At 41.7% G+C, this 19,929-nt stretch overlaps 1 protein-coding gene across 1 annotated transcript in view; it reads right to left on the bottom strand.

Annotated features, from left to right (window-relative positions):
* INTS9 (integrator complex subunit 9) overlaps nt 1-19,929 on the bottom strand; it is a 66,576-nt gene that overhangs the window by 23,466 nt on the left and 23,181 nt on the right. Inside the window, exons 9-11 of the mRNA XM_068678937.1 lie at nt 15,776-15,887; nt 9,953-10,133; nt 7,501-7,561 (exon numbers count right to left, since the gene is read on the bottom strand). Of these exons, the coding sequence (XP_068535038.1) occupies nt 7,501-7,561; nt 9,953-10,133; nt 15,776-15,887 (354 nt within the window). The remainder of the gene's footprint in view (nt 1-7,500; nt 7,562-9,952; nt 10,134-15,775; nt 15,888-19,929) is intronic.

The following is a 19,929-nucleotide window of genomic DNA, read 5'->3' as shown; positions in this document are numbered from 1 at the left end:
GTTTCGCTGCTGTAATGGGTTCAAACAAAGCCAAATCCCCTGGAAAAGCAGAAGGAAAAATAGACTCTGACTTTTCCTCCCTTAACTATCATTGAAATTAGTAATAACAAATGAACAGAAAGAAGTACTTGTCGCTAGAGGTGGAAACCAGAGCGTGCTGTGCATGCAGAGCAGATTTCTTTACTAAGGTGGGGAAGTTTAGTTCTCAAGGCACTCTTTGAAGAAAAATTTTGCTTTATTTCTCCTGCCTCTGGTCTCTAATCTGTAAAACAAGGTTCAACGCAGACAGCAATTTAATAGACTAGCGTGTCATGCACTTCCATGCAATATGTTCCCAGTCTTTCCTTAGCAGGTATACGCTCCCAGCCCTGGCTTGAAAATAATTTTAAGCATGGTTTAAATTTCAAACATGGCTTTAAACATGGTTTCCTTGAAAGTACGTGGTTTAAGGCAATGAAATCACATGCTGAAGACTGAAAAAAATAACACACAAGGAGCAATGCTCCCTCTGCCAGCCAGTTTTAAAGGATTCAGGACCCTTCATCAAAGATCCCTCCATACGTTACTGCCTCCTGCTATGAGTTGTGACATTGCCCAAGCTACAGAATTCACATACGTGGGGTTCAGGAACACATTTCTGCAGCTGTTGCACGGTGAAACCCCGGACAGGGCCACTAATTAGCAAGCAGCATGCTCTTCACTACAAGTCGTAACACGATGCGGGCATCACGCCTTCCTACCAGAAATCCCTGCCACTCCAGACATTTCTCTTCATTTTAACATACTTGGTTTTCAAAAAAGGAGCTAAAAATGAACTTTATAACAAGCAACTTCTCTAGTCTCTCAAACCTGTAACTCATCTTTCCAGATCCTCTTCTACTTGCTTCTTTTTACCATGGTAGGCCTAACTCAAACTGTGTCCCCACATGGAAATGAAGGAAAGCTGATAAATCTGGGATGTCTTCAAGCTTCTTTGCAACAAATGCACAACCCAAAACTTCACAACTTAAGGTTATCATCCAGTACTTAGTTACATAATTGAATTCAGCCTCACTGAACAGAATATCAACCCCATTATACCCACATTCTGGCTGTCATTACCCAAAGGTATGTTGTGTAGTGTACAAACTTAACCTCAATACCTTTATCTATAATATAAAGTTGGTTGCACATAGCTGCAAATATTCTTTCTCCTTTGCATCCTTGAGTGTGATCCCCTTCAAGTTCCTAACAGCAAATATTTTGCTGTGATTTTGCATGTGACTTCGCACACATCCCATTTAAAGCTGCTACCCGGTACCCAGATGACTGGAATCGAAGGGGATGGGTAGCACTCCTTCTGGGGGTTGGCACAAGTTGGAAATTGTAGGCTTCCACAGTAATACAGCCCGTTATTTCCATGTGGATCCTTGGATCATGAAGGAGGAAGCTGGGGCACTACGCTGTCTGCAACTTACTTTAAATTTCTATTTAGTCTTCCAAAGGGGAATTCAAAATATATCCAATAAGGCTCTGGCAGTCAACATGCACTCCGTCTTATGAACGTTCCTGCAATTAAGACTGATAAAGATTTCTGATTAACACATCTGGAGTGTAATAGCTAGAATCTGAAGTTAGCTCCAGTAATAAAAACCGTGCTCCTTTTATGTTTATAAACATAAAAGCTGTATTCTCCTCAAAGCACTATGGCAGCTTCAAGTCCCTTCCTATTACTTTGACTAGAGACACAGGATCTCTAATCTATTTTAGGACCTCGGCTTCTCTGTGTGTGCTCATTTATTTATTTATTGCTTTATTTTGAGCGCCAAAACATTGAGCATAATGTTGGGGTGCATTGCTCCGAGCTGGCGTGCTAACTCAGGATGGAAGAGGGAGATGTTGAATCCTCAGCACCATCTCCCCAGGCGTGCTGATTTCTTCTTTTTATCTTTTTTATTATCCTAGAAGATTTTTTATGGTAAGTCCATAGAAGCTCCGTACCGTACCTCGTAATCTCCAGTTCTCACAGCTGGATGTGGCAGGGGTGAAAGGCTACCTAAACAAGTTTAGAGACACTCTACTCACTCCAGCGATAAAGCAGCTGGTGGATTTTAGTATCTGGAGCAATATCTTTTCTAATTACCCTCTCAAAAATATATGGAGCTGAACTTGTGAAACAGGTCCAACAAAATTTCACAAATCGTTAAAAGGACTAAATCTGTAATGATCTGTGCAGGTCTTTTACACAACCCCTCTCATCTGTAGTCACTGCTGTGCCACGTTCACAACTCCAACCTGCACCAAGACGGGGCTGGGATCAACACCTGGCATTTAGCCACCCCCTATTTTCCAAATAAACCTGATTTCTGGAAACAAGAAACAACATTCAGAGTGTGTTTCTACATAAAGAACGGTTATTGACTGAAAGCTTAAGAGACAGAGGATGGCAAAGCACTGAACTGAGACTAAGCATTGCTGTAGTTTTTGTTTTTTTTTTTCTTAAATCCCAAATGGTTACGATTCCCTTTAAAGCAGTAGATTTGATTTACAGGGTCAGCAACTGCTGCTATAAACAGGATAAATCTCCAGAGCCTTTGTGTATCCTTTGCTGAAGTGAGCCAACGTACGCTGCGATTTACTGTGTGTGTTTGTGGGCATGTGTTCTGGACCCAGAATTGGGAACAGATCTGGTTCTTCTCAATGAATGAGTGATGCACGGCTTACTTCGCCTCCCTCACTCCTTTTGTCAGACCAGTGCTAACAGGGGCCTAATTCTGTGTGAAACAAGACAAAATGTAACACTAAACAACCACTTTGTTCCAGGTATTTATTGCTTTGAATGTGATATGCAGGGACTGGTGTCTGGAGGAGGGAAGTAAAGATGAAGGAGACAAATGCTGGTATTTAAGATCACAGAATCAATAGTACTCCCACCCTGGCTATTTTCAGTCAAAAAATAGCATTTTCCTAGCCATTTCTCCTTGATGTTGCTAAAAGACTCTTATGAAGAGGAGAGTAAATTCAAATTCTTCCTCCACCAGCAAATACTGATCCATATAAATTACATCTTAAATATTTCTGGTGCAGCCATTTAGAGAAATGTTGTGAAGTCTGGATTCACTTACTTATCTTACAGCCTGGAATTAGCAACGTAAACATCAAGCAGAGAGGAAAAGGAGTGAAAGCTTCTCATTTTGCTTTGTGAGAACAACTCAGCTCTTCTTTTATAAAGCCTCTGCCTCCACAAAAGGGGCAGTGCAGAGTGTACAATCCCTGGTTCCTGATAAAATGGTCAGAGAGATGGCTAATTCCCTAGCTGTGGCTGTGTTGGGATGGATGTACCCATACCCTCAGGAAACTTGGTGAAACACTCTCAGCTTTGTTCTGGGATACCAGATTAACATTTCTAACCCAAACAAATTACTAATTTATGTTCCGCAGCACTTCAGCTGGCCATTGTGGAGCCTTAAGGTTATTTAAATACTTGGCTTATAACTGATGTTCTGCCCTGGATGTGAAAGTTACCTTGTGAAATGTATTTGTATATAACTTATAACATGAAATGTCTGCCTTGGCCAGCCTGCTGGATTGCCAAGCATTTGGGAAGTTTAGCTTTCAACTTTGCAGAAGTTTCCACCATTACTTCAATTTGAGCTCCTTCTCCTCTCTTCCCCATCACAATACCTGCTGGTGAAAAATTGAATTTCGACTGTTGTCTAAGCATAGGGGAGAGCAATCCATGGAGTGATCCAACCCTTCCCTAACTTCCTCCACTCCATGTCCCCAGTTTTCCTTCTGAGAAATCACTGGCTGGAATTTAGTTTGCCTCCAGATCCTAACTTCCCTCCAACAGTGTCACAGCAACTCCAACCCCAGTGATCAACGGGAAATTTCTTTAAAAGCAGCCCTTATAGCTAGCACACCAGTTCAAAGTCTGCAGTTGAGAATTCAAAAGCTTGTTTGAGAATCCGGACACCCCATTCATTTGAACTTTAATAAGAATTGATGCTCAAATTCCACCTAAAACAGGGAATTTTGAATGAACTGCCTCCCCAAACCAATAAATTCTACAGAGTGATTGCATGGGAGGAGATACGATGAACACCTACTACTACACTAAAGCAGAAGCAACACGGAAGGAGTCAAAGTGTTTTGGGTTCTCTGCAGAGCTGAACAGGGTGGCTGGTGTTATTCACCACAGCAGAACAAGGAATGAGTGCAGAGCAGGCAACATAAATCCCAACCTGGAAAACTTCCATGCGAGGAGAAGGAAAAGCTTCAAACAACTTAGTAGGGAGCGAAGAGTAAGATGAAATTGTTATAGAGAAGACAACGATATTTATCCTCTTGTAACAATAGCTGCAATACAATAACAACTGATTAAAGGAAGTAAATGCTCTTTTATGCTACGTGTGAGGCACCACTGGAACTCATTGCTGCAAGAGACTCTACCAACAAGCCGGGGGACTTCTTCCTTGTTTGTTCCTAAATCTTGTTTATACAGCTAGCATCAAATATCAGGGCCAGAGAGCGTGCTGGGCTGGACATGTTCCTTGGATAATTAGCAGCTCACATCCTGGCCTGTCCCTCTTTGATGTATCACGTTATTAATGCTTGATAATAACTAAGAGGCAGGTTTGAGTAATTCCCTATTTTCTTCCAACAAGTGAGCACTAAGCACGTCTTTTCACAATGGGCAATTTCCACACAGGACGTAGCACAAGCCTACCATTAATTTGAAAGAAGTAAGGCAATTCTCCACTGACAACCCATCCAATAGACACGATCGCTCCATGTCTGCTTCTGAGTCTCATTAAAAATTTCCTCGAGTGTCAGTGAGCAAAGCTGCCGATTGAGAGGCTGTGGAGTCACAGATTTCAAACGAGAGGGTTTAGCGATGACAAAAAGGCCAACTGCTGGCTATGGCTCTAACCTAAAAACAAGAAGCCATGAGCTCAAGTCCATGCTCCCTCCTAGACTGATGGTATGGCCGTGGCCACATTATTCAGGCCAGGTCTATATTAAGACCGTTCTGCTTGGCAAAATTACCCCTGTGCTGGGTGTCAGTCATTTCTATAAATCCCAACATGTTTTGAGCGTTTAAAACCAAACCGTGCATCTCACAGAACAGAGAGGAGCAATACGATCTGGTGTTCTCAAGCGTGTCTAAACTTCTCTGAGTTATTACCTTAGGAAAAGCACTAAATGGAATAAATAGCAGGCTTGGTCCTCCTTTGCCTAGGTATTACTTGGCTTGGGGTTTGCTATTAGCCAAGCTTTTGAAAGAGCGTTGCTATGTGCCTAGGGCCACTGCCTGCCATCATACAAATTGTTTCTGCAAAGCACCGGTGTATATCAGGAATTAAAAATGAAAGGAACTAGCACGTCATTTAGTCCAACACAAGGCAGGGGGGCAGTGTAGGTTTCTCCACTTGCCAGTGTTTAGAAAGCAGCTGGAAGCGAGCCCCCAAACAGATCCTCTCTGTGGCGTTCGATGACGTGCTGTGAAACGTGCAGTACTTACTTCAGACAGCAATTCAGCACTGGAATGCCTCAGGGTATTTAATAGTTTAATAATTTAACAGCATTTAATAGTCACTTAATAGTTTGGGAGCCACAAGGATGCGGATGCACACCGCCTGGTGTCATTTAGCACATTTAAGGGAACCCTTTAGGCAAAAATGTAGGAAGCTTAGGGATGGCTCCCTAGAAATGATATTCATGGGTCTAGAGAAAGCTGTTTGTGCATCTCAGGATAAATCGTCCCTAGCTTTGTGGGTTATAACATGTATGATTTGGCCTTGTCAAGCAAAGCCTGTACCTGTAGCAGTCACGTTATTCCCTCTGTGCTCTTCATTTTGTCATGAGGAAGCCAATCTGTTATCCACCGCTTGGAGTCTTTTCCTAGATAATTACCTTGATCTACACATGGAGCACTGAGCAATGCCTCAACAGATAAACAATAATTTGGCAAAATCTCATTATCAACAGGCCTCTGGAGAACATAAAATGTCCTAAAAATTAGAGGACACAGTTATCACTCTACAAACATAAAGACCCGTCATGTACAATGGCTTAATTAATCCACCCTTTGACAGCGCATGTTTGGCTTCTCATTTTTGGAAGGGTTTTCACTTAAACCTGCCAGTTCCAGTGCATATTGTGAAGTACAATTTTGAAGCAACGCTTTTGGTAAAACATAGGAGTCAGTGAAACCAAAGATACTGTGGATCAACAAGAAAAGCGTGGAAAGCAGAAATGCAGGGGAAATTAGAAAGCATAGACAACAACATGGCTACAGATTCTCCTATGCAGAGATCAGGATTTGGGGCTGATTTATTGGTGTGAACGAGATTTTTGGTTACAAGAAAGGTGTGCCCTCCAGCCTGCATTATTCTTGGAAACAGTTTATTCATAATTCATTGCATATCCTCCTTGAAATGCATTCAAGCATGTGGAAAGAGCGAGGGCTTCTGGTCAGATCCTACTTCTAACAATGCCCCTGAATCACCTACAGATGATATCTATGATGGGCAATGGCAATTTCCAGAACAAATCCCTGGACAAGTTGCCCCAGAGGAAAACAAAACAATGCCTGAAAGAGCATTTCATCTCTTAAACCTGCAATGGCTACTCCTCATCCTATCTAACAGTTTTGATCTGAGGAACTACGAGAGCCAGTTTTCTGAGACTGCATGCCCCAAGTGGTTGGCTGTCTCGCAGGAGTAGGATTTAGCCAAAATTATTTCTCAGTCCCATCTCTTTGTTTCCCAGCCTACCTCCCACTTACTTTGGTCAGAAATCTACCTGTTCCCAGTGGAGGAAACACCAGATTTCCTTTCTTGGTAAGAGAGAGAACTCTGAAGGCATAAATGTTTATTTATTGACTGGATGGCTAGAACTTCCCCTCAAACTATGCATTTTGATGCAGGGTACATCCCCCCACCTTACTCCTCTTTGCTTCACAAAGATGCTAGCTCAGATCATTTCATGTAAAATTGCCAGTGACACCACTGAGTACCACAAGCTTTAACTTTCTTATATCACCTCCCTATTTCAAGATACCAGCAGGCAACATGGTGCCTGCTTCAGCTAAGGAGGCAGGAGCTGGGATGACTAAGCTGACTCTGATAACCAGCTCTTAGTTTTACAGACTTTGAAATAAACTGCTTGGACAAAGGGGATATTTGTGGTTGCAGCCTGATAAGAGCAAACATTCGTCCATGTGTACGCCAGATAGCCTTCTGCGGGGGAGGCAGTAAAACAGGCAAGCGTATGTAAGATACACGCTGAAATAAACACGGTGATAATTTTTGTGTTGAGGGAACACCATCATTCATTCCTCCCCCATGTTCCTAAATTAATCAATGGAAAGAAGAGGAAAAAAAATCTTGCATGAATAATGCCACAAAGCTATGGAACAGGCATATCACCAGAAAAAACAACAGCCACACAGGACTGTGTTCCAGAAACCCACTCGCTCTGAGATCTCAGCAAACAGCAAGACCGTGGTTTACTTACCTCAGCGTGGGGAAAAGGAGGTTCTGGAAGATATACCTTTGTTTGTTTGTTATGACACAACCTTTACAAGAAAAGGAAAAATAAGCTGGGTTAGAGAGCTGCAGAACATCCTGCAGTATCTGCTGCCATCTACTGTTAAAACTTTTCCTGGAGAAAGCCATTTCACGTCTGTGGTATCAGGTGCAAAGTCACTAATTTGTGTGTTTTTTTTTTTTCTTCCAGTCTTTCTGTTTAGAAGACCAACACCTACTGGACATGATGACTTGGTCCTAGCAAGATCACTTAGAGAAGGTGCAAGGCAGCTGCCAAGTAATTTTGTACTCAGCACGTAACAGAGCCCATTGCTGTGGTAAACAGATTTGTAACTCAGCATCCATGTAATTTCACAGGCAAGACTTTAGCAATTTCTCCAAAGCCAAATCACCCTTGAACAGAAAAATTCCACTTGCCTCATCCCAATTCTCAGCAATGACTTAGTCCTTTAGTTCATTATAATCTAATTCTCCTATGCATTTCATTATTGCAGCTATAAAATTGGCAAACTGCCTCTGACCACGGCATAATGCTTACCGTTCCCTGCTATTTTGCATCAATCACTTATTTTTAAAACTGAAATATTGAAAGTTGTTGATTAGCTCTAGCCAGAGTCCTGATTCATCCTATTATAGAAGACAAAAGAAGATTTTTGTATGAGGTCTGTGTGATGTTACAATTATCTGTAGTGACATTGTCCTGGTGGCTTTTTCTGGGAAACATTGCCCTTCTCATATGTTCTTCACTTTATTATAAAACAACGAGCCTCGGTCAAACTAAATTTGATAAAGTCTAAGAGATACAAAGAACAGGAAATTTCTTTTAGATGGCTAAATGCTGGAATTGGAAGGCTGGAATCCCTTAATTTCAGCACCAGTTCTGATCCCAAATGTCTATGTTACATGTGTTACAATCTCTGCCTCCACTTCTAGCTAAGTAAAACACTTACCCTATATACAATTATTTGGAGATTAGCTAACGTTGGTACTGGCTTTTGAAAACAAACCACTAGAACCAAGCAGAAAATGGTGTCTGAACACTTGGGTGGCTGAATTGTGCCAATTAGACACAGACAAAACAGAAGCTTCACCTGCACACTGCACTCAGAGCTGCCTTACAACCCAACCAGCACACACAACTTTCCTGCTACCCTGACCAGCAATATCGAGCTAAAAAGAATTATTATAGCAAGAACTATGCAGCTACCACTTCAGCCACTACTGAAATGAAATCGCCATGTACGTACAAAAAAACCTAACAGCTTAAATATAAACTTTATGAGTCAACACACACCAGTGAGTATACTGGAATTTGGCCAGAACACCAACGCTTGATTTTCCTGCTTTTGCTAAAAGTAATGTGTTAAAATTCACCATATTTCAAGCTTCTTTATGATTCTCCTGAGGGATCAATTCACCTCAGATATCCAGGACCTCTCTTTTCCTTCCTGAACTCCAGACTAAAAAGCCTGGTGAGGAAGAAAGGCAGGAAAAGCTAACTCACTCTGCTTAATAATACAGAGCATCTCTTAGTTTGTAAGAATTTAGGAACAATCACAAGTGGTTGGGTTCTCTTTTCCATGGCTCAGAACCACAGACTAATTTAGGTTGGAAGGGACCTGTTGAGATCATGTACTCCAACCCTCTGTTCAGGAATGTTCCACTAGAGCAGGTTGTCCAGGTCTGCATACAGTCAGATTTTGGTATTTCCATAAATAGGGATTCTACAACCTCTCAGGGCAATCTGTCCCAGGGTTTGACCACCCACCTTATGGTAAAATATGTGTTGCTTTTGCTCCAGACTAAAGAGTCCCAGCTCTCTCAGCCTCTACTTATATGAAAGATCATCTTTTTGATCCCGTGCTGGTCTCGTTCCAGTACACCCCTATCTTTTTTTTGCACTGGGGAACTAAGAACTAGACACAGTGCACCAAATGTAGCCTCACTGGTGCTGAGCAGAGAAGGATGACCTCTCCTGACTTGTTGGAAATGCTCTGCCTAATGCAGCCCAGGATAGCGCTGGCCTTTTTTGCATTACGAATGCATTGCTGACTAAGGAAAATTAAGTCTGAAAAATCTGGTTTGCCTATATAGACAGAACATGGGTATCATTTTGGGGGCATTGAATGAGATTTGCAAAAAGGAATATTTAAAAGTCACTCAGGTCAGGTCCATCATTTAATCACCAATGCAAGTACCAAAAAGCACAGGCCATTTGAGTTTGCATGTTCTACAGGAAACGATGCTCCCCTAATTACAGAACATCTACTTACACACGCACGCACACCCTTGTGACACAGGAAACGTGCACAACTCTAATGGAGTATAAATCAGAATATGTCAAGTAGACATAACATATATTTATTTACCATAGTTGAGTGTGTGAATCAAGCCTGATAAAGCAGCTCTTTAACACCTACCATTCAGCAAAGATCTGGGAGAACTCGAGAGAGCTGTTGGCAACGGGAGAGATGAAATAAAAAGGGACATTGGAAAGTCCAGCAGAGTCAATATACTGATACAGGCACTCCAGCAGATCATATATTACTCCAGAGGGGTAACAGGGAACCAGCACGTTTCCTCCATTCCGGACAGTCATAGCTAAGAGAGAGAGAGAGAAAAATCAATTAACGAGGTTCATATTTAAACTTTTTAATTGAGTTCCTTTAATCCAAACATAAGGGATAGAAAGAAGCTGCTGGACGAGCTGGCAGACCACGTTATGCATATGAATTGGGGGGATCACTTCTGATCATTAAACACATTTATTTACTGCCTTCTCCTGGCTTAGCAGAGTTATTTTACTCCATGAGCTGGGGGGCACACAACGGACTGAGCACACGCAAAACTCCTGACACGAGAGGGCGATCTTGCACTGGCACACGAAGATAAATGTCCAAAGGGACACAAAACACCCTACCCTCAAAATAAAAGCCTGCTCCATCTATCAGCTGTCCACGAGAGGTGAAGGACGACAGTTCACAGGTCTCAGCTGAAAGCCCTGTACATGGTAAGCTGTTCTGTACACGGTGTTTTCAGGATGCTGGATGAATGGCTGAAGATACAGTTATTTCAAACAGCTCCCAAAGGTAGAGGTCAGGGGAGGAATGCTTCTCCTTTTTAAAAGCTCTACATATTTCTATGCCCTTTCAACGTAACAAGAACAACTTAAAACCTCAACGAGCTGTAGACAGCATGGGACCCGAGGAAAAAAAAATGAGGAAAAGAAAAAAGAAAAATAGGTTTACTCTGAAATCAAGACAGATCCGAGAGCAACAGCAAAAGCAAGCACAACAGCAAGCATTTTGTTCTTTTTGGCAGGATGAATTACAAAAATGCTGTACCTTATGGGAAAGAGGAAATACTTTGTCCAGCTCACTAAGCAGTGGCTGCCTCACTAAGATTTCATCTGTGGTCCTGGGGTAAAACCATCTACTGCTGTTAATTGCAGTGCAGCAGCAGTAACATTACGCATCAAGGCATTACACAAAAAGCTGTGAAAGAGCCTGAAAATGCATATATCAAATCCTGCCATAATCACTTCCTTGACTGCAGTTTATTGATAAGCTTTGATAGGGTACAGATCTAGAACATTACAGGGTCTTTCTGCACCACCTAAATGTTCAAAGAAGATTTTTATGGCTGAATGTTTCAAGGCTTTATGGAGTCTAGGGAAATGCACTGACTCCATGGTGGGATTTCTCACATGCATTTAGGTGCTTAACTCCTTTTAGGAGTCAGTACCTATTAGATGCAGCTCTCAACAACAAACAGTGGTGAAAAACACCTTCTGTGTCAGAGCTATATTATACAACACTAAGGGCAACGTAGTGGGTTTATTGCTTAGGTTTTCTCAAGGTCACATACAAACTCTACCATCAAAATACCTTTGAATAAGGATAGCAATACTTTATGTTTGCCTAGAACTTGAAATGTTACAAGAAATCCCAGCAATGTGTTATATTATCCCTCTTACATGTGCAAGCCTAACCTATCCCATCTGTAAACAGGATGCGAAGAGAGGAATGAGGAGATTAAGGATGATATTTTCAAAAACCATCTGGGGGCTGGAAGTTAAGCCTCTGGCTCCAGGAGCAGAATTTATGTTGCTTTGTTGTACACCCAAAAATTCCACAAAGAGGAAAGATAAGTACCTACATCCACAGCAGCATGAATGCTGCACAGAGGCAGAGGATGCAGAGTACATTAGTAAGCAGTGGAAAATCCTAAGGAAAGGCACATCTGCACCTCTGCCTCTGTCCTGAATGAGGATAGTGGCTCAAACAGCGAGGTGTGTGTCTCCTGGGAAAATTGGGGTTTCATTCTTAAGCCTTAGAGTGTGAATTTGTAGCTCTCCCTTCCCTGCAGCCATTGGTTTGCTATGGGAGCCTCAAGAATTTTTGATTGAAAACCAGACGTTCACGATGGTGGGTGAGGCCTTTATACAGACACCAACTTGGATTTCAGTTCCCAGGAAAGCTACAGAGTTGGTTAGCATTAATTAATATAAAATCTTTGTCCAGTGAGGGGAATACTCTTCCATCTGCACACCAGGCCACAGACCCAGGCTTGCTGGCACCTTAAATTTCATGTTCCTGGCTGCACAGTGATGCACCTTTCAGCCTGGCCTAGGCCTCGGGACAGGAAAAGTTAGCAACACAGCTATCGCAACCCTGCCAAGGCCATGTTTGTCAACTTTTGGGCTTAGAACATACTACTTGGTTCCTTGGTGCAAGTTTATTTGTCTTTGCTGACCACAGCGTGATCTAAACAGCCGGGCACTAATTCCTGGTGGTGCTCTGAGGTGGTTTCGTAACGGGATGAGGATTGCGTCCCAGCCTCTCCAAACCATGGATGAAAACTTGTACAAGCATATTGCTTTCCATGCAAGTGGCAGGTTCAATCTGGCTCTCTTGTACAACTTTCTACAGTTGTCATTAAGAAGACACGTACATTTGAAAGCTGTTCAAAGCCCGATTTATCTCTGTGACCGATGGCTGCACTCTCTTGAAAAAAGTTGCATAATAATCTTGGCATTTCAAATTTAGTCTCCTTCAGTAGCTCCATAACAAGTTGTTCAATCTACAACTCACAACGAGATACTTGCTTTCCCAACAGCTGCCACCACAAGGTCAAGTTGGCACCTAAAAGGCAAACTGTGTTCTTTTCTGCTTTATATAAACATGTGCACGCGCACAGAGAGGCATGACCGCACGCAAAATATCACAAAACTGTCCCTACAGATAGTCTGGCAATTTTGCTGATGATGCCCAAAGCAATGTAAAAATACAACTGCTTTCCTCAAGCTGCAGAGTGCTGGTGCTGCAGTGCTGTACCAAAAAAAAAGGGGGTTTGGGCTAAATGGAGATGAATTTGGAGACACAACAGAGTATGGCTTCAGTGGAGCACATGCAATGTGGAGAGCAAATCACGCACGTGACTTGGTAGTAATGGGAATCGGCGTCCTCAACTCTACATGCTGGGATGAAAACAGAGATCAAGGTGAAATTTTCACACTTTCAGTTCTGTGCTTAACAACGCTTACTCACAAACACGCCGTTACCCTATGATACACATTTTTGGTAAATTTGCAGTGTCTGCCTCTACCAAGTGTAATTTGAGCTTCTTGTGAAGTCCCCTGACCGTTTTGGAAGTAGGGAAATATATGAAAGCTATTGTGCTCAGCTTGCCTCCAATATTGCTTTTCACAGTAACCAAATGGTTTTTGGACTTTACACATTTGCAAGAAAATGGATTCACTATTTTCTTCTCCTGATGTTGGGGTAGATGTGTAAATACTACTGATAAGAGACAACCCTACCACTGCATTGTTGATAAAATGATTTGCTTTTTCCAAGTCAATGCATTTTTTTGGCAAATACCACTCAAATTCCAGCTTCTCACAGTGGCATTATTTTATGCAGGTATCTTCCTTCCCTGTTTCATAGTTTTCTAATTTCTCCGAGTTTCTCTCTTTCAAGATAGAAGCTGGCTTGAAGACCTGCAAAACCCTCAGAATAGTTCAGAATGTTTCTGTAAACCAGGATGACTTGTGCAGATAAACACCCACCTGTATCTACATATGTAACACATTTATTTATACACATTCATCTTTTGGATTTTGCTTTGGCCCCAGCTACAGCCTTAAGACATTGTTTAATATTTTAAAAGCATTTTAATTAACAACAGCCTCGCTATTGTTTACTTAGCAAGCAGCTGTTGCAGTTGAAGACACCAGTGACCACCAAGCTGCTTGCATTTGGTGGATAACTTGCAGCAGAGTTGGCAGCAGGGCAACATGCACCACTCCTCAGCCTCTCCAGAAAAAAGGCTGACAGCCACAGCTCAGACCTGCTTCCTTGGTGGTTTAAGTAAGATAAGATGATAGAAATGATTATGTTACCATCAGCCAGGGGGACAGTAAACCCCATAAGGGTCCAGAAAGGGACAGAGAAGGGCAGTAGATTTGGATCTAGCATAACAAGGTCACCAAAGCTCGTCTGCCAGCTTGTAATAAAAATAGCAATTCATGAAAACAATGAAAACACAGCCTGTAACTAACACACACACACACACACACACAAACACAGGCATCACTTAGGGAAGGAAGTCACAGGTGTTAAGAATTTACAGTTTCAAGGAGAGGTTGAACAAGTTCCTGGAAGAGAAATCCACTGAGCATTATTAACTATGCAAAAACCACGTCTGATTCAGGAAATTCCTGAAATAAAAATAGTTGAAGGCTATGAGATTACGAGGGGAAAGTATCATATCATCTCACCCTATTCTTCTGCTCTTCTCTAGACATCTGCTCGTGGTCCCTGCTGGAGCCAGGATGTTGGCAAACAGAATCTTTGGTATATCCCAAGATCATTATTTTCATAAAATGCCAAAACACACCCTATTAATAAGTATTTATATCACAAGGAATCACCCTGACCCTGTAATTCACCTCTTCAGATAAACAAACCCCATGTAATATCACCTCGTACTTAGGACCTATGACCTGTATTTGAACTGACACATGTCCTAAACAGAGATATCTGATTTTGATTTAGAGATGGTGGGTGAAAGAGGAATCTACCACGTCCCTTGCATTATTTGCCTTCCACTACTGTGGCAACTCCATACTGGGATTGTGAGTTAGTACACAGATAGTCAGCATCTGTGAATATGCAAAAAAGGATTTAAGAATTGAAGAAGGAAAGTATTGTGTTGTGTTTTTTTTCTTCTCCAAGAGTAGATTCATAGGTAAGAAGTAAAAATAAGAATTATTTGCACTTGAGTCTGTTCTCATCTTTATCTTGCAACCTTGGGTAAGACACCTAAATATTGTATCTCCAATTTCTCCCAGGTGTGTAACAGGGACCAGAACACTTGCTTATGGTGAAGATCCCCAATTTAGACTTCTAATGTCTTTTAATAACCTTTGTAACAACCCTCCTATCCTGAGGTTTTCAGTCTCCTTTGTAAAAAGAATAGTTAGTTTAAAATAAACAGGAGATGTCTGACAAAAAGAACAGGCAATACACAGCAAGACAGACCTGAGAAAGTGGTTTGATGATAGAAGGCTGAGAGTACAGAAGAACTGAGGTGGAGGAAGGGGAGAAAAGGAGAGAACAGTACTGGATGTGACATTCCAAACAGGCTGGAAAATGCTGCCATTCACACTGCTATCACAGCTTTGCAATTATCAGCTTTTCCAGCTGTGAAAGCGTCTGATTAGGTTTTATATTTCTGGGGACTATAAATATATCTCAATATATTTTTTTTTAAACAGAGATTGTGCTGTTTGCTTTTGGTATATTTAAAAATCAGGTGTAAGAAGGGAAGCAGATGTGCTTGTTTTCAAAACTGAAAATCACAAAAAAGCATAAAAGATTTTACACTGGCTTATATACAGGAAGGAAATAGTAATATTTCAGATGGGAACAATCTCCAAAACCCAGGCAACACATAGCCTGTTGGCAGCTAAGTGACATACTTAGCAAACCAAGAGCAGCAGATGATTAAATCTTGTAATACCTGTTCCATTCCAAAACATTTTAGGTACAACTTGTGGCTTTCTAAGCACTTACTGTATTAATGACATCAGGAGCACATCGTAAAATCTAAACAGCTAGTTTTATGCCAGGAGCTATAGCTGGACAACTTATTCAGTTCCAGGAATCTCAGAATTATTTCCCACCCAAAGCAATGAATAAGATGATAAAATACGCAGAAGATTTCTTCCAACGACCTACCCAGGTTGCTGCAGAACTCTCCTACCATGCCATCTGGGTTAGCAGTGGGGATTTGTGTAAGACCCGTCAGGATGAGCACATCACTATTTTTAAGAGAAGCCTGGTCCATGGGCTGAAACAGAGTACAGTGAGATAAAATGAGTAACACGGGAGTCATAACACAGGTTTCTCTGCTCTGCACCAAGAGATACAGTGATCAAGGAGAAGGAATGGAACACGTTAAACCAAACGTCCCTCTATCTGTGGAAATGCAACTGGAGTTAATAAAAACAACCATTTCCTTGCATATTTACAGCATAAAGCAAGCAATGGAACTGTAATTGGTTGTAACAAAGTGGTATTCTCCATAGACTAATCATTTTGTGGCCTTAGGAGCTGAACAATTGAAAAGACAACCATTTCTTGCAGTCAGGAAGGGTTTAATGCTTGTGTTCCTATCTTGGCTGCACTAGTTTCCAACCAGCCTTCACAAATCCTGGTGTCAGCATTGATTTTCAGTTCTCATTGTCTTGTCGGGGGCAGCACCATTTCCCCCAGTTTTACCATTTAGTGGATTCTCTTTGAAAGGGGTGAGATCGGCAAAAGACTTTGGGCTTGAAGCTCTCAATTTTGTGTATGACACTCAATTTTGTACATGGCTCTCCCTTGATGGTGAAGGCTGCTTTTCTACCTGCAGTATTACAACCACGATTTTCAAGTTCTCACTTAAAACTGTTTGGTGCAGGCTTTTTCAGAAGTCATCTCTGGTGAAGTGGGAAATGACTACTGCTGGTAGAAATAAGAAACTGTTTTAGATTCCTTAATTTGATATATTTTGTTTACTTATCTAAGAAATAGTTACTTATCTAATGTAGCTGTAATATCACGCCAAACATACAAGTATCATCTTAAAAGCCAGTAGCTGAAAACAGGTTAAGAATCAGATGCAACTACACACAAAAAACCAACAACACAGTGTTCCCAATGCAACACCAGAGATAAACTGATAGAGAAAACGTGTCTTGCCTTACCAATCTCCCCTTGTGAACCTGACTAGCGCTACGCCTTTATCCTGTGTCTTTCTTTGAAGGCTGTGCTAGAGGCTAAGCTGTAGCAAAGTGAAATAGATGGCTTCAGAGGGTTATGACCTCTGATCCACTGGGTCTGCAGTGCATGTTGTACTGAGAGCCTCCAGTCGTAGGTACAATCCTAGGTTGTGTGGTCAGTGCTGTGGGCAATTATCACGAGGATCATCTTCATGAGGTCTTTTTCCTGGGGGACAGAGGAGGTCACACCTGCACAGTCCATCCTGTGGCTCTCAGGTGGAGCAGAGGGGCTGATGACTTCATGGTCCAAGGAAATAGTGTGGCATCTTGGCCTCTGGCAGGCTACATAACATTGAAGCAAACATCACTTCTGCTTTGACTGTGCATAACAGCTCACATATTTTTTACTGAGGTTGATCGTTCAACTTACTTTATACTGGCACCTTATTAAAGCAGGATGGAAAATGCACGTTCACGTCTTTCCCCTAGCAAACATACAGGAGAATTCAGAAATTATACTCAAGTGTGACCTGATACTAAATACATACATTTTTGATACTCAAAATCCAGCATAATCCAATCTTGAAGAGACAAAATCTACTTCTCCCTCTGCAGACATAAAACAGCTATGGTAAAAAGTTAACTTTAAGCCTTGCTCTGGGCTGGACTGCGCTTCCCACAGCTACTGTTCAAGTGAACAGAGAGAAACTGCAGCCAATTGCACAGTATTTTATGGTAATTTTACTCTCAATAGACTCTCTTTGGTCTCACCAACTGGGAAAGGTTTCTACCTTTCTACCAGAGGAGAACTGATGAACAGATTTTCTCTGCTGAACTCAGAAGATCAGCACACGGTTAGTTCCCTTGCTCACAGTCCCTCGGTGCCATTCTTGATTAGCTGAGAAAGACCTTGCACTCTCAGACGTGCAGGGGAATTTCATACCAATTCCAACAGAAGTTTACACGGTGTATCACCTTGTAGGACCAGACTTGCTACATGAGATTTATCGCAATCTTTGACTCTCCATAGCGTGTCCATGAAAATGAAATGCCAATAATGCAATAAAAAATAATATCGGATCTGTCTGTGATAATGTACATAACGATTATGCCATATTAGATACACATAATTTCAGCTGCTATTGCACTGAGAGGGCTCGCATCGATTTTTGTGGGTTAATGTAAAGAATACGTCTTAAAAGGCTTTTAGTGACATGCCTGAACCTGTGCTGTCAACTCCTGTTCTCCACTTTGGTGCCAACAGGCAATGGTGTCAATTCTAGCCTCATCAGAGGATGAGGCAAAACTTTCAACAGAGACCATCTGCCAGAACACAGAAGTAGAGAACAATTAAAAGTAGGGAACAATTAACGGTGCCAGACCTAACTCTCAAACAAACCTTTTTCAAAGCTCTTCAGTTACTTTCAGCCTCGCTGAATCCTTCTCCTGCACCTCCTACCGAGACCAATTGAGGATTCCACAAGATATTCATGGTGCCGTGTTGAAGACTGACCCAGAAGTCAGCATTCACTGCAACTACTTTCAGCCATCTGTAGGATGCCCCACATCCTGGGAGGTGTCTAAGCTGCCCAAACTAACTGCTTCACTTTCTATCTGTTCTTAATACCCAGGGACTGACTACAGATGTAACACAACTCTGCTGATGATAAGCGTAACCTCTATGTAACTTGAAAATTCAAGAAAACTTCAAGTCACAGTTTACACAAAAGAAACAATCCTGCTCTCTTCCCATGGCTGCTAATTCCCTCCTGTGCTGCCACCACCAAAAGGAAATGCTCTCCAAGCTGTTATTGGGTATATTAGACAAGACGCAAGATGAAGCAGCATTCTTCCAGTAGTACGCCCAAATCTGTGTCATGTCAGCAAAATGCTGATGAGAGCCTGGTCACCTGATACTCATTTTTAATAATAATGGAGGGAGTTCCAGAAGGCTGGAAAAGTGCTAAGATTACACTGTTATTCGAAAAGCTCAGGGTATGTTTTTACATATCTTAAAACTATCTTATCTTAAAAAAAACACCACCAACAAGAAAATGCAATGCCTGATACTGGAGTTTCACTATGACTGCTCACTCACCACAATGGTATGGAGAAACAGGTCAGACAAACAACTCTTCACTCCCCCCCCCAAAAAAAAAATGCTTGTTTGTTGAAGACAATTTAGGCTTTGTACCAATCAAGATACTGTTATCACTACATACTATCTGTTCAACGCATTAAATAGATGAAGAGCTCATTGGTAGGTCTAAAAACCCACTAGTTACTACAGAATCACCATGTAGTGCTTGTAGTGGTGTTCACAGGGATTAGCACTAGGTCAAAATCTATCCTTTGTCTTCAACAGCCATCTGGAAGCAAATATAAGACAAAGATGATATCCGATAGGCAAATGATACCTGATAACATTTGTTATGTGGTGAATAACAAGAAAAGGGCAACCTGAATGCATTCTCAACCACCTGCTATTGCTATTCCTTCAAATTATGCCTTAGTATAACATAATGCAGAGTGCAATGGACTGTAGGATAAAAATGAGGATTTCGGTGACCATCTGGGACAAGAAACAACAACAGCAGCATGAATTGTCCAGCCTTCATCTCCTGTTAGCAGAGTAGGTTCTTAGGGATTCTGGTAGGCTTGTAGTACCATTTCCTGCACACATTAAAGCTGAACCTGCCCTGCCTAACTGCTACCATTTCTCCTGCAGGTTGCAGTGAGTGGAATCTGCTGCCCACGGGCTGTGCTTTTACCAGGCAGATCATTCACACCCATTCCCCGCCACAGCAGGGTCATTTCCTTAAACCAGGGATTTTACCAGCAGTGCAGATGAACGTTCACTTTTGGAAAATAATGACACATGATCAGACTAATTTGATAAACTGAATCACCATTTCATGTCAACGAACAGAAAACACTCTGTTACCAAACCACTTCCTATAGTACAAAGTTTCTCCTCCCTGAAACATTATATTCATGTCTTGTCAAATACTGTTGCTGCTTCTTCACTAGGTCTCGAAACAGTATAGCCCAGGCCAGTCTGAGGCAGATGAGAAAAAAGGATCTGGAGACTCTGATGCAGTGCGTGCAGCTAAGTACAGCCATACTATT

The sequence above is a fragment of the Anas acuta genome, chromosome 3, assembly GCF_963932015.1.
Source record: "Anas acuta chromosome 3, bAnaAcu1.1, whole genome shotgun sequence".
In the NCBI taxonomy this organism is placed as follows: domain Eukaryota; kingdom Metazoa; phylum Chordata; class Aves; order Anseriformes; family Anatidae; genus Anas; species Anas acuta.
Note: the sequence above shows the minus strand (reverse complement) of the source record. Positions and strands in the feature narration are given on the sequence as shown.